At 43.0% G+C, this 12,787-nt stretch overlaps 1 protein-coding gene across 2 annotated transcripts in view; it reads right to left on the reverse strand.

Annotated features, from left to right (window-relative positions):
* The window catches only part of LOC131427918 (intermembrane lipid transfer protein Vps13D), a 29,776-nt gene extending 17,201 nt beyond the window's left edge, over nucleotides 1–12,575 (reverse strand). The window contains exons 1-7 of one of the 2 annotated variants that reach the window (XM_058591502.1): nucleotides 12,110–12,575; nucleotides 10,890–11,623; nucleotides 8,688–10,825; nucleotides 8,472–8,611; nucleotides 4,621–4,719; nucleotides 1,866–4,558; nucleotides 1,350–1,800 (exon numbers count right to left, since the gene is read on the reverse strand). In XM_058591502.1, coding sequence (XP_058447485.1) covers nucleotides 1,350–1,800; nucleotides 1,866–4,558; nucleotides 4,621–4,719; nucleotides 8,472–8,611; nucleotides 8,688–10,825; nucleotides 10,890–11,623; nucleotides 12,110–12,206 — 6,352 coding nt within the window. In that variant the 5' untranslated portion in view covers nucleotides 12,207–12,575. Of the gene's footprint in view, nucleotides 1–1,349; nucleotides 1,801–1,865; nucleotides 4,559–4,620; nucleotides 4,765–8,471; nucleotides 8,612–8,687; nucleotides 10,826–10,889; nucleotides 11,624–12,109 lie in introns of both variants that reach the window. The other variant, XM_058591501.1, reaches the window with a different exon arrangement.
* Between the last annotated feature and the right edge of the window lie 212 nt (nucleotides 12,576–12,787).

Here is a 12,787-nt window from a genome sequence, read left to right on the forward strand (position 1 = left end):
ACGACACAATCGATCGAGAACAGCTATGGCAGATCATGCACGAATACGGTTTCCCGGATAAACTGACGCGATTGGTCAAAGCAACGATGGATAGAGTGATGTGCTACGTCCGAGTATCTGGGACGCTCTCGAGTCCTTTCGAATCTCGTAGAGTCCGTACAACTTTTTGGCTTCGCTGACGATATTGATATTGTAACACGTAACCTTGAGAAGATGACGGAAACCTACATCGGACTGAAAGCTGAAGCTAGGCGTATCGGACTGGCCATAAATGCGTCGAAAGCAAAATACATGAGATGAAGAGGCTCTAGAGAAGAAACACTACGCCTCCCACCACGAATATTGATAGACGGTGACGATATCGAGGTGGTTGACGAGTTCGTGTATTTGGGCTCACTGGTGACCGCCGATAATGACACCAGCAGAGAAAAACCCTCCGATCGAGAAAAGTACGCAACCGCACGAAATTGACCATCCAAATGGGTGATCTCAGAAGCATCCGTGCCTTGAGTGGCTGGCGACGAGCAGCCATGGATCGAGTTATGTGGAGACGTATTCTTGATATAGCAAAGGACACCCTAGGCCTATAGCTGTTAGGTAAGGTAAGGTAAGTCAAATAGTAGTTTTAAAACAAGTTCAAGCTTATGGAAATCGGTTTAGTCTGGGAAAATTGAATGGAGAAAAAATGTACGTTTTGTCGTTTACGTCACTTACACCATTATATCTGCGGAGCCGGAAGTGACAGCCATTTGTTCTTCAAGCTTGATCCACAATTCAAAGGTAGCTTTCAAACATGCCTAGGCTTATTAAAATTGGCTCGGCCATCTTCGAAAAATTTAAGCGATCAGTAAAAAGGGGTAAAAATGAGTCGTTTTCGTCACTTTTATCATTGTATTTCCAGAACCGTAAGTGAAAGCCATTTAATCTTCGAACTTGGTCAATGGTCCAATACACTATGGTCTTTTTTATGCGGTTTTTATTTATGCGACTTTTTTTATACGAAGTTTCAGAGTTATGCGGTTTTTTATGCGAATTTTCAGAGTTATGCGGTTTTTTTATGCGAATTTTCAGAGTTATGCGGTACGTAAACTTGCATAAAAAAAGACTTCAGTGTAGTAGCTATTGATAGGAAGCAACGGAATGGATACTCTGGATTGTCTATGATAAAATTTCTCTGAATTTTAAGGCAAGTAATCAATAGTTGACAATTCTAATTTCTTCTCAAAATGAAACTGGATAGTTGAGAATTTTGTTGAGAATCAAAATTTTACTTCAGAGTGTTTTGTATCGATGATCCTTTGCATCGCGAAGCCCATTAACACCATCGTTAGTCTAGCTTTTCTACTTACCGAAATGACTATTCCACGAGTCCATGTTCCGTTCGACTTGTAGTTTCAGGTGACATGTCTCCTTCAAGAAACTAGGACCTTGCTTCACTAACCAGTAGTTCTTCATATCTACTGTCGCATCGTTGAATTGCATTGTTTCCATTTGTATCTCGGGTTTAACTATCCGGCGAGCAGCAAATATGTTAGTGTGGAACAAATTGACATGCATCACGTCCAGTACTTCTTTGGCGCTACTGTTACTGGATACACTGATAACATCGGGATCATCACTCATGCGAAATTCATTTTTCAGTGTGAACTCTCCCAAATCCGCCACAATCACTTGATCACTGTTAAAAGCCATGGGAAAAATTAGGATTGGGGCTCCTGCATTGATTTCTAACCCTAGCTGTGTTGGTCGCTGATTTAAATGCACTTTCAAGTCTGTTGGTTTGATCTTACGCATCACAGGCTGTAAATTTAACGAATGACGCATTAAATTGCTCAATGAAACTTCAAAAATAAAATTTTACTTACCGTTTGTAATTGAGAAAATTCTTTGAAGAACAGTTGTATCTCAGCAATAAACCGCTTCGTATGCACAAATCGCACCGAAGACATTTGAATTTTCAATAAAGCATCCTTCTGCAAATTTCTTGCGTATGACTTCGCTTCGTCTCGGATGTAGACAAAATTTAGTGCCTCGTTGCCTGTAGTCGTAAACTTTTCCCGGTAGATGAATCCATGCGACGTCAAATCACTGAGCGTTATCGAGCCCAGTTTACCTTCCACTTGTTTGGCTTCATTCCTTTTGGACACTGTAAATTGTGCGTTGGAAACATTCGCTTTCGCTATTTCATAGTCCGGTTTAGCTAAAACTAGGGACAGCGAGTGTACCGAAATATGCAATTTGGAATGACCCGTGGACAGTGTGTCTTCGCGTGTTGTTTGCTCGGACGAAGGTTTTTGCATACTGCCCGATGAATCGCCGTCGTTTAGCAGTCCGAAGAAGTTGAGCAGCACGAACCAACTTTCTACTGATACGATCAAGTCTAGACTATTGAAATCGATTGAACTAGACTGTTGAAGTGAATTGAACTGAGAAGCAAATGTTGGACACGCAGGGTCGATCATTAGTGAGGTGTAGATAACAAGATTTGCTTGTTCATCACTGTTTGTCGCTGCTCTGTTCTGCCGTTGCACCGAGGGAGAAGGTGGAGGTGTATCCGGGCATAACGATTTATTCGCAGTCAAAAAGTAAAAACCAGCTTTATCGTCGAGATTGTTTGGGAGAGAATTCGGTAGTTCCCCCATGTCTTCTAATAAGCCGACCAAGTTTGGACAAGAATGCGAGGCAAAGGAGGAAGCGGGGCGACAGTACTGCTCGCTTTGCGAAGACGATATGACCATGTATCGATTTTTGGCCGTATCCGGCTGTAGTAAGTCTTCCATCATGATCGAGCGAAGTGAGATTTTCACGTGAGTCTCGTAGAAATTGCGTTTCTCAAAGGCCACGGAAAAATCTCTCAGAGATATCTGAATCTGAGGCACATTACTGGAATCGTTCAGTTGAACAATGAATGCTGGCAATTCAAAATTCACTTTCAAGTTTAGAGAAGATGGCCGTTCTTCGAAACTGTTTTGGTACATCAAACCACGCCGGACCTTGTCAGTGATTGGGTATGCATTGAAGGTTGATTCTTCAACTATATCAGGATGCCTTTCGTGGGCGGTGGAATCCGACGGTGGTCGTACTAAATCTCTGGGAATTTTAAACATATTGTCCAGGGTTTCTAGTAGTTGTTCATACTGTTGTCGCTTCAACGATAGCCTCAGTGGTTTTACAACACAGCCGAAAATTTTAAACCCGTCACTGTCGATATCAGTGTTGTCTCGAGAAATTTCCAACGAGAATATCGTGTCATGAATGATAGGGACGGCATTTTCTTTACAAGAGTAAAATTCTTCCGCTCGAGGTAATGCCGAAAATCGAAACCCTTTTCTGTTAGTTGTATCCAACGAGTAAAGATTGATATTTTTAATATCAATTTTGTAAAGGTCGAAATTTTGCATCGACTGATCAATAAATTCGGTCGAATCGTCTTTGGCAAAGCGAATTTCTTTGAAATTCTTTCTTTCAACCGAACCCTCCAGTACATTATCCATGTCACTTAGATTGTAGGTGCTGTTTTCATCAAACACGTTTTCTTCGTCAATTATAGTAGTAGTTATATCATTTTGACTAGAATTAGCAGGACTGTCTTCCAACTGGTGAACATTGCTTACGGAAATTTTCCCCAGATGAGCAACCAAAACCTGTGTGCTGCTGCTCGATCTCGGCAGTATCAGTACCGGGGTCTCCAGGGTAATGTTAACTTTTAATGTGTATTCAGCATTTAGCAAAACCTCTTGAGTTTTTGAGAAAGAAACTGTATGGTGTCGTCGAATTTTTCGCGGTGAATTATAAATGCTTTCAGGTCTGCTGCTTGAAAGATCACTGCGGGATTGCACGAGACCAAGTGCCATATCAGTTGCCTTATCTCTTATAGATCGGGCCAAATTTTTCAGGTAGTGTTTGAATTCGGATGCGCACCAACTTAGCTCCTGAATGAAGCGGGCGCAATGTATAAACCACACAGAAGCCATTTTGACGCGTACATCAACGACTGCATTCACATCTTTCGATACGCAGAATGATAATGCCTGCCGCTCTTCCCGCAATCCATCCATTGTATCTTTTTGCTGCATTCCATAAACCTCCTGGGCCAACGAAGTCATCAAATCCGGTACTCGACGCATATCGGGAGGATCAGTCAGAGGATCTTTACCAACCGATAGTATCCTCTGATGGTTAATGCCTTCTGGAGTAAGATCCAATACCTGCAGACCGCCGAGAGATCCTTCTACAGTCATGTTTGATCCGAGCGATGCGTGAATCCTAGCTTCGGACATCGTGAATGTTCCAACTTTTCGCCCTACCAAGTAATTATCTCTCATTAATGCTCTGAGAATAAGAACATTCAGACGATGGAAATCAAATGTAATCTCTGTTCGACCAGGCTTGCCGGAGTCTGCACTGTCAACGGGTGCTGGAGCAATCGATCCATTAGATACTTCCAGATTGTCTTCCGGCTTTGGTATGGGCCCGTTTTGATCGGGTGGCTTCGGAGGAGCTTTGGGCACGACCCGCTTGATGAACCCAAGCAATTCCACTATCGTCTCTTGATTGGCTAGAAAAGAATATCAAGCTCTTAGTAAGTCAATGTTCATCAAGTGTGTACTCAATTCCTACCTATGATGTCTAAGTTATTGAACTGTATGTTCGCCACCTGCAGATTATCACCGACTTTCTCACTGTTGACAAATATGAACTCCACGGTGATGAGTGCGTCTAGATCCGCAAGTTGGGCAGCATTCCATGTGGGAGAAGTTACTTCTAAAGTCGTTGTCGAACCAGAGAAATGTTGCAAAATCCATATATTTTACAATAAAACAAAACCGGAACAGAAATGAGGAAAAACATAATAATTAAAAACAATACAAAATATATGTCATAATAGAAAAGAAAATGAACAACTCATTATGAAGAAAATGAATAACTGAAGAACATAACACCATATACTTTAGAAAGAAAAGTTTATTCTACTTATAAAGAATAACCAAGAATAAATTTTCAAAAAATTGACAATGTCTTTGGTTGGTAAACGACTGGACAATGCACAATTCAGGCCCCAATGTGGTTCTTAGTCTCTTGTTCAGTAACTCCTATCCCTACTTCCCCGCGATGCCGGGTACGAGTAACAATAGGAAAGATCGGGTAACCAACCCCGGTGGGACCTTGGTCGCATGCTGACAGCGAAGGGGGGGGGGGGCTTGTCTTCTCTTTACAGAGAAGCGAGCCTACCCGGGCGTCTGTTCCCCATGATGGGGCGGCTCGAAACAGCGTCTGTTCTCCATGTTAGGAGCGGGATTTGTAGTGTTGGGCAAGATGCGCCAGCGCGTGATTGGGTGGCAGCCAATCAGTGATAGAATATGCGTATTGAAGATCAAGGACCGTTTCTTCAATTACAGCATCATCAACGTGCACTGCCCACATGAGACGAGACCCGATGACGAGAAGGAAGCATTCTACGCGCAGCTGGAACGAATCTACGACAGCTGTCCACGGCGGGATGTAAAACTCGTCATCGGCGACATGAATGCTCAGGCCTCAGGGAGGCAATGTACAGGCCCGTGATCGGGCTGGAGAGCCTGCACGCGGTAACAAACGACAACGGTCAACGATGCGTAAACTTTGCAGCCTCCCGAGGAACGGTAGTTCGAAGCACCTTCTTCCCCCGCAAAGATATCCACAAAGCCACCTGGAGATCACCTGCTCAACATACGGAAAATCAAATCGACCACGTTCTCATCGACGGGCGATTCTTCTCCGACGTCATCAATGTCCGCACTTACCGCAGTGTCAATATTGATTCTGACCACTACCTTGTCGTGGTTTGTATGCGCTCAAAACTATCGACGGTGCACAGGAACGCCGGGACTCAATCTCGAGCAGCTACGTAGCATTCGTACTGCAGAGGAATACGCGCAACTACTGGAGCTAGTGCTACCAACGGAAGAGCAGCTTGACGCGGCGACTCTTGAAGACGGCTGGAGGAACATAAGGTCCGTCGTGAGTAGCACTGCTGCAACCGTTCTAGGAACGAGGTTATCGAATCGAGGAAATGACTGATTTAACGGCGAATGTCAGCAGTTGGTCGAAGAGAAGAATGCAGCAAGGGCCATGACGCTACAACACCGCTCTAGAGTGAACGAGGAATGATACAGACAGGCGCGGAACAGACAGAACACGGTTTTCCGGAAGAAAAAGCGCCACCAGGAAGACCAAGATCGCGAAGCGATGGAACAGCTGTACCGCGCAAATGACACACGGAGGTTCTATGAGAAGGTGAGCCGCTCACGTAGAGGCTACACACCACAGGCCGAAATGTGCAGATATACCAGTGGTAACCTTCTCACGAACGAACGTGAGGTGATCGACAGGTGGAAGCAGTACTATGACGAGCATCTGAATGGCGAAGCACAAGATACAGAGAACGACACAGGAATCAATCTGGGTGCACGCTTAGCCGACGACAGATTCCCAGCACCTGATCTGACGGAGATAAGTGAGGAGATCGGCAAGCTGAGGAACAATAAATCCGCGGGCAATGACCAGTTGCCAGGCCAGCTGCTCAAACATGGAGGAGAGGCACTGGCTAAAGCGCTGCACTGGATGATTTCTAAGATTTGGGAAGAGGAGATTCTACCGCAGGAATGGATGGATGGAGTGGTATGTCCCGTCTACAAAAAGGGCGATAAGCTACACTGTTGCAATTACCGCGCAATCACATTGCTGAACGCTGCCTACAAGGTACTTTCCCAAATCCTTTGCCGTCGTCTATCACCAATAGCTAAGGAATTCGTAGGGCCGTACCAAGCGAGATTTACTGGAGCCCGCGCCACTACGGATCACATATTCGCGATAAGACAAGTACTTCAGAAGTGTCGTGAATACAACGTACCCACGCATCACCTATTCATTGACTTCAAAGCGGCATACGACACAATCGAGAACAGCTATGGAAGATAATGCACGAATACGGTTTCCCGGATAAATTGACGCGATTGGTCAAAGCAACTATGGATAGAGTGATCTGCTACGTCCGAGTATCTGGGACGCTCTCGAGTCCCTTCGAATCTCGGAGAGGGCTACGTCAAGGTGATGGACTTTCTTGTATCTTGTTCAATATTGCCCTGGAAGGTGTGATTCGAAGAGCGAGAATCGACACGAGTGGCACGATCTTTCGAAAGTCCGTACAACTTTTTGGCTTCGCTGACGATATTGATATTGTGACACGTAACATTGAGAAGATGACGGAAACCTACATCGGACTGAAAGCTGAAGCTAGGCGTATCGGACTGGCCATAAATGCGTCGAAAACAAAATACATGAGAAGAAGAGGCTCTAGAGAAGAAACACAACGCCTCCCAGCACGAATATTGATAGACGGTGACGATATCGTGGTGGTTATCGAGTTCGTGTTTTTGGGCTCACTGGTGGCCGCCGATGATACCAGCAGAGAAATTCAGAGGTGTATTTTGACGGAAATTGTGCGTACTTTGGACTCAGAAACCCTTCGATCGAGAAAACTACGCCACCGCACAATATTGACCATCTACAAAACGCTCATTAGACCGGTTGTTCTCTATGGCCACGAAATCTGGAAAAGGGCCAACGACCCTTAGTTTTTTTCGGAAGATAGGTATTAAGGACCATCTACGGCGGGGTGTAGAAGGAAGACGGAACGTGAAGACGGCGAATGAATCACGTATTGCAACAGTTGCTAGGAGAACCACCCAGAAGATCCAAATCAGACGTCTACGATGGACTGGGCATGCCATAAGGATGTCGGACGACAGTTCTGTGAAAATGTTTCTAGAATCTAATCCGACTGGGACAAGAAGAACAGGAGAATTCTTACCGTATTTCTGGTATTAGGTATGCTGCCTTTCAGGAATGGCCGATGCATATTTAAAGTAGGTATGTATGAAAATGTCTGATTTTCAGATAGATTTAAAAAGGCTGTTTCACTGGTAGTCTCAAAATAGAATGATGAGCTCGGAATATAATTCTTTCGATAAAGGTACTTTAGGTATCTAAAGGTACTGTTGGTGTTACAAGACATGCAGCGATCGTTGAATCGAATATCAGCCGAATTTAATTTTAATGTCACACAGTCAAATACCAGCATTCCTTTTTAAATATTATAAGAAATTATTATTACAGTAATTCCACAATGTGTCATGTCACAAATAAGTGAATTGTGCAGTGAGCTTTGATTTGAAGCAGTACATCAAACTTTGAGTGAAATCGCCATCATCATTAAACTACAATAAAACAAAAGTTTGACGACAAGTGTTCGTCAAGGTTTACTCAAGATTTTAAAAACACCGTTCAAATGCAAACCTAGACATTAGATTTTTTCAACCATGCGGGTTGTGGAGATCATCTAATGGCGTATTCGATTGAAAACCACAAATGGCTACCATATTATATTTCTGAGTGTTCTTACGAGACGTGCATCATGTATCGAAACTTACCCCTTTGCAGATTATTCAGTGCTTTCGAAATTGTTAATGGACTAGTTGGTCGGCCACTTTCAACATTTGGATCCGGGGACCCCGGGGAACACGGTGAGCAGGGTTCACTTTGACGTAGACTTCCGGATAAACTATCCATGCTACAAAGAAAGAAAAGAAGAAGAAAGCTACAATCAAACTACCTCTCCAATATACTGCAGTTTCACTGTAACTGACCCCACATGCCGATGGCTGGCTATCAGGAGCTCGAAATCCGGTCCGAACGACTGCATTGCATCGGCTAGCAAGAGGCCATGTACGGATAACGTTAACGTTATGTCCTCCGGTCGCTTGCTATAGCCGGCTTTTACTCCTGAAACCTGAAGTTCTGCAATGCTTCTTCCCCTGGATTGTACTTCCAACGAGAGCTGATCGATGGTAAATTGAAACACTATTACGTTTGAAGATTCTTTCCGGCAGGCCGAACTATTTTCAGTGATACTGTTTTCATCACTCGGTGGAAGAACTGAACTATCTTTACTGTTGGGATGAAGTTCATCATGGCCCTCGGGAGCATCAGCTCCTCGGACTTGTGTCACTTTAGAAAGCGTATTTACAAGAGTAAACAATGTTGACAACTTGTACTCGTTTATATGCGCATTTAGCTTCGGTAGAATACCGGACATAGTCAAACTTGGGTATTGTGGATCGCTTGTATAAACTACCCGTCGTTCTACTTGTAGCGATATACTGAAACGATCCAGAACGTGTAGTGTGGAAGTGCCCTTGGTGCTTGCGAAGTTCCACCGTTCCTTTCCACGACATACCAGCACCTGGAGGTCAGTCAAATGAAGTTGATATCGATCATACAATTTTTTGTAGAGGGTATGTTCATCCAAAGCGTCAGCGTTTACTGTGCCAAGTTCAGGTAATTCAGAAAAGGCGGTTTCAAGCGTCGGAGAATTGGTTGTACTGGCTTCTGAACCCGGCGGAGTAGAACAAGGAGTCATAAATGCGTCATCTTCGTCGTTCTCAGTTTTCGATTCGGGAGAAACATCTGTATTATTAGTTTTTTTGCTCTGCACTGTATCCGACAATGGTCTATTACCGTTGGTAAGCTGTAACCGACCGAAGTCTACGACAACTATCGTACTGTTTTGACGGTCGGAAAAGTTATCTACAAATATTATCTGAGGGGCGGATATGTCGAACTCTAATGTCCAGGTTTTCCTAGTATTCAAATGTCCTTCTAGAATATTCTTCCAGTTCCGCATAAGCTCCATCTTTGTTTTGTTTTTCATGTCTTCCAGCTTCCGCCGGGTGTCGTACTGCTGATGAGGTTTGGTGAGAAAATCTAACAACCACTTGACGGCATCGGTATTGTAAACAATATCTAGTGACTGGGATTTCACCATTAGTCGATAGTCTGTGTCGTACGCAAGTGGCTTTCTTTCGTATTGCATCTCGAAAATTGGTTGAGATGATTGCAGCTGAAACGATTGGCTTCTCGATCTAGCAGGAGCCATTTTTGGATTAATTGGTAACTCTTCTTTGGCTTGAGGTTTCACCAAGTCCGGAAACTGTGAGTTTGGTGTGATACGATCTTTGATTAAAATAGACCCTAGCGAAAGGCTTAGATAGTGCGAACCACTTCGTGGTCTCGTTTCTAAGTCCAGCTTAAGATTTTGAAACTGAAATTGCAACATAGGTGTCATTTCGAGAGCGCTGCAAAAATCAATGGTTCCGCGTTTCAGCACAAAGTTAAATTTACCGAAGACAGCATCCCGTTTCAAGAGAGAATTGGTATCAACCGAATCTGCTAGAGCATTTAAAATTTCATCTTCAAAGCTGCTAACCGGACTGAGATCCTGATTTTGACCCCAGTTATCTTCGAACTCATCTGCGATTTGATCCTCCGGGGGAGTTGAATCTTCCACACTATTTGCATCACTACTGCTGTACCAACCCCACCATTGTGGGAAAAAGTGGACCAACATGCTTTTTCCTTGATTCATTTGGGCGATTGTATCAAGTGATGGCATCTGCATCATGCAAATATCTCTCAGCAGACGCAGCTCTTCGAAATTTCGCTGCCGCTCGATGCGATCTTTGAAAGATTTGTTCTCACTTGACAACACTTCATTTGGATTCGTAATAACTCGAGCATAGATTTTGATATAGCGCAAGTTTTCTTTGGCTTTCTCGAATGGATCAAATTCGGTACGTCTTACGAAACCATGACATCGAACTGCGTACCGCCACCAGGCCTTTGCATCTTCAAAAACTGTACAATTCGGTCTGTTCAACTTAAAACGCCGATATCGGGCGATATCATCTAATCCACGAACACATTGCATCATTTGGTTGTACTGGATCTGAAACAATTTCGTTGTTTTCGAATGACTGATAACAATAACATCTATCATACCGTATACTTACATCACTGAGCGTAATTTTTATCTCATCCCATATCAAATCGCATATCAAACGCGGCCGACTGCGTGTTCGTAGTGGTGTGTCACTACGATCACGTTTCAATTGTGCCTTGGCGCTAATAGGATTTATAATGTACACTTGCTCCTCTCGAGCCAACGGATCCCAATAGATTGCAAAGTTAGTTAATTCTACCAGCTTGAATGTTGCTTGCTGTTGAGCCCAGTTCGATGTCTGTCCGGGGATCCAATTGGCATCGCAACTTTGCGCAGACAGAGCATCAATTGTGATTCCACACGCAAACCTTTGGTTGGGAATTGTTATGGCATCCTCATAACGGATGTGAATTCCGTTGACCTTCAGTTGTAAGTTCTCGACAATATTTGTCATTAACGACGTACCATAACTGAGCCATCCTGAATAGGAGGAAGCGTAATAACTGCCTTCCGTAACTGGCGTTTCCCGTTGAGCACGCCATTTGGCTTCCAGTCTGTCTAGCGCGGCAATTTTGAAGTCAAGCTCGGTTTGTTGTTCGATTTCTTGATTCCACTCATTCAAATCGATCGGACCACACACTACGTTCACATTGTCGATGTTCAGACACCAGGACGCTGTTCGAAACTGCCGCACTGGAACAGTTAGTTTTACTTTACCGATAGTTCCACTGATGATTTTGAGAGAAAGTCCCGAATAGCGTAATGCATCCTTGCGCAACGGCAGATTCTCGAGTTCAACCTGACCTAGAAAATTATTTCACATTATTTCTTAGTTCATTGTTCTAAAATTGAACTGTAAACCGATATATCGAACCAACGATTGAAACTTTGTTTACGCTTCTTAGGTTTATTAGAATGATCCGAAGGAATCGAGGTTTTTGTCCAATTATGTGTAATATTTTTGTGATTAAAATTGAATTTAAAACATAGCATTTTCTCATCTGATTTCGTATATAAAATAAAATATTTCCTCATTCCGCCTTCAAGTACAATTTTTACTTTCCAAACCGGATAAGTAAACATTTTCTCTTTTGTTACCTTTGTCCCTCACCTGTTTGCGCCTTGTGCGCCGTAGCGAAATGATGTCATTCTTGCTACGGAGTAGTCACAAGTATGTGTATATAATTGATTTGAAAGCATTTTTTTAAATGCAATACTCCAAAGCTCTTGTAAATACTTCGTTCTACCAATTACTTCTACAAATAACATCATTATGAATAGTATGCTTACCAGACAGCAACGCAATTGTTAACTGGGCAGTATTGAGATTTTCCACATATTTTCCAAGGTAATTGTTCAGCACCCAGGCAATCAACTCCCGTAGCATTATATTTGATTGTTTGGCATTCAGATATCCAGTTGGAACGAGATACTTTGAGTATTATTAGCAGAATTTGACTGTCCTAGGGTGATTATTATATTTACAGTCGAGTGGATTCAGTTTTCACGAGTTTTGGTCCGCGGATCTTCGGAAACACACATGGAATTTCACGCCTATCTCGATGTAATTACGTAACAATATACTATTCTGTGAATAACTGGATCGAATTCCGATAGATTACGTAGAAATTTTGTAACTTAGCTAATATAATTGCGCATTCAATTCTTTCATCAGTTTTCACGAACAGAATTGCTTCTATAGTAATCAACGAGTGTAGAAGCGAAATGAAAACGAATTGACTCATGAAAGCATGAATTAAACTGACAGATCCACGAAAAGAAACGAAAGAAACATAAGTGTGTGCGATGTAGTGGTGCATTGATGCATCAACGTCTTGAATGTGTTGTATTATTGTGCAGTTTGACAGCTTATAAACGAAGAACAGCTGATTGATTCTTTGATGCCAGCTGAGTTAAAATATGCCCGCAACATAACACTTTAAAAACTAACTACTAAAACAATAATAA

This window comes from Malaya genurostris, chromosome 2 (genome assembly GCF_030247185.1).
Source record: "Malaya genurostris strain Urasoe2022 chromosome 2, Malgen_1.1, whole genome shotgun sequence".
Classification (NCBI taxonomy): Eukaryota; Metazoa; Arthropoda; class Insecta; order Diptera; family Culicidae; genus Malaya; species Malaya genurostris.